Genomic DNA, 1,656 nt, shown 5'->3' with positions numbered 1-1,656 from the left:
GGCGTACGACTGTGGGCCCCAGCGCGCTCGGAATAAAAATCCTCTTGCTGTTTGCATCAAGACCGCTTCTCGTGAGTGATTTGGGATGTCGCCTCTTCCGAGTCAGGACGAGAGGGATTTTCATTCGACTGGCCTTTCATTTTGGTGCGTTGGCCGAGAAACCCGCGACTACCCCTCACACCCGAGAACTGACTTGGAGGTAAAGGGATCCCCTTTGGAACATGTGAGTGTGTGTGTCGGCTGGCGTCTCTGTTCTGAGTGTCTGTTTTCGGTGATGCGCGCTTTCGGTTTTCAGCTGTCCTCTCAGACCGTAAGGACTGGGGGACTGTGATCAGCAGACGTGCTAGGAGGATCACAGGCTGCCACCCTGGGGGACGCCCCGGGAGGTGGGGAGAGCCAGGGACACCTGGTGGTCTCCTTCTGTCGGTCAGAGGACCGAGTTCTGTTGTTGAAGCGAAAGCTTCCCCCTCCGCGGCCGTCCGACTCTTTTGCCTGCTTGTGGAAGACGCGGACGGGTCGCGTGTGTCTGGATCTGTTGGTTTCTGTTTTGTGTGTCTTTGTCTTGTGCGTCCTTGTCTACAGTTTTAATATGGGACAGACGGTGACGACCCCTCTTAGTTTGACTCTCGACCATTGGACTGAAGTTAAATCCAGGGCTCATAATTTGTCAGTTCATGTTAAGAAGGGACCTTGGCAGACTTTCTGTGCCTCTGAATGGCCGACATTTGATGTTGGATGGCCATCAGAGGGGACCTTTAATTCTGAGATTATCCTGGCTGTTAAAGCAATTATTTTTCAGACTGGACCCGGCTCTCATCCTGATCAGGAGCCCTATATCCTTACGTGGCAAGATTTGGCAGAGGATCCTCCGCCATGGGTTAAACCATGGCTGAATAAGCCAAGAAAGCCAGGTCCCCGAATTCTGGCTCTTGGAGAGAAAAACAAACACTCGGCTGAAAAAGTCAAGCCCTCTCCTCATATCTACCCCGAGATTGAGGAGCCGCCGGCTTGGCCGGAACCCCAATCTGTTCCCCCACCCCCTTATCCGGCACAGGGTGCTGCGAGGGGACCCTCTGCCCCTCCTGGAGCTCCGGAGGTGGAGGGACCTGCTGCAGGGACTCGGAGCTGGAGGGGCGCCACCCCGGAGCGGACAGACGAGATCGCGACATTACCGCTGCGCACTACGGCCCTCCCATACCGGGGGGCCAATTGCAGCCCCTCCAGTATTGGCCCTTTTCTTCTGCAGATCTCTATAATTGGAAAACTAACCATCCCCCTTTTTCGGAGGATCCCCAACGCCTCACGGGGTTGGTGGAGTCCCTTATGTTCTCTCACCAGCCTACTTGGGATGATTGTCAACAGCTGCTGCAGACACTCTTCACAACCGAGGAGCGAGAGAGAATTCTGTTAGAGGCTAGAAAAAATGTTCCTGGGGCTGACGGGCGACCCACGCAGTTGCAAAATGAGATTGACATGGGATTTCCCTTGACTCGCCCCGGTTGGGACTACAACACGGCTGAAGGTAGGGAGAGCTTGAAAATCTATCGCCAGGCTCTGGTGGCGGGTCTCCGGGGCGCCTCAAGACGGCCCACTAACTTGGCTAAGGTAAGAGAGGTGATGCAGGGACTGAATGAACCTCCCTCGGTTTTTCTTGAG

The 1,656-nt window shown here is 55.1% G+C and overlaps 1 protein-coding gene across 1 annotated transcript; it reads left to right on the top strand.

Annotated features, from left to right (window-relative positions):
• On the top strand, positions 276–1,440 carry LOC106505794. Its single transcript, XM_013982417.2, has one exon. The coding sequence runs from the start codon at positions 590–592 to the stop codon at positions 1,409–1,411; it is 822 nt and encodes a 273-aa protein (XP_013837871.1). The 5' UTR covers positions 276–589; the 3' UTR covers positions 1,412–1,440.

This window comes from Sus scrofa, chromosome 13 (genome assembly GCF_000003025.6).
Source record: "Sus scrofa isolate TJ Tabasco breed Duroc chromosome 13, Sscrofa11.1, whole genome shotgun sequence".
NCBI classification, from domain to species: Eukaryota; Metazoa; Chordata; class Mammalia; order Artiodactyla; family Suidae; genus Sus; species Sus scrofa.
The sequence above is the reverse complement of the archived record's forward strand: the minus strand, read 5'-3'. Positions and strand labels throughout refer to the sequence as shown.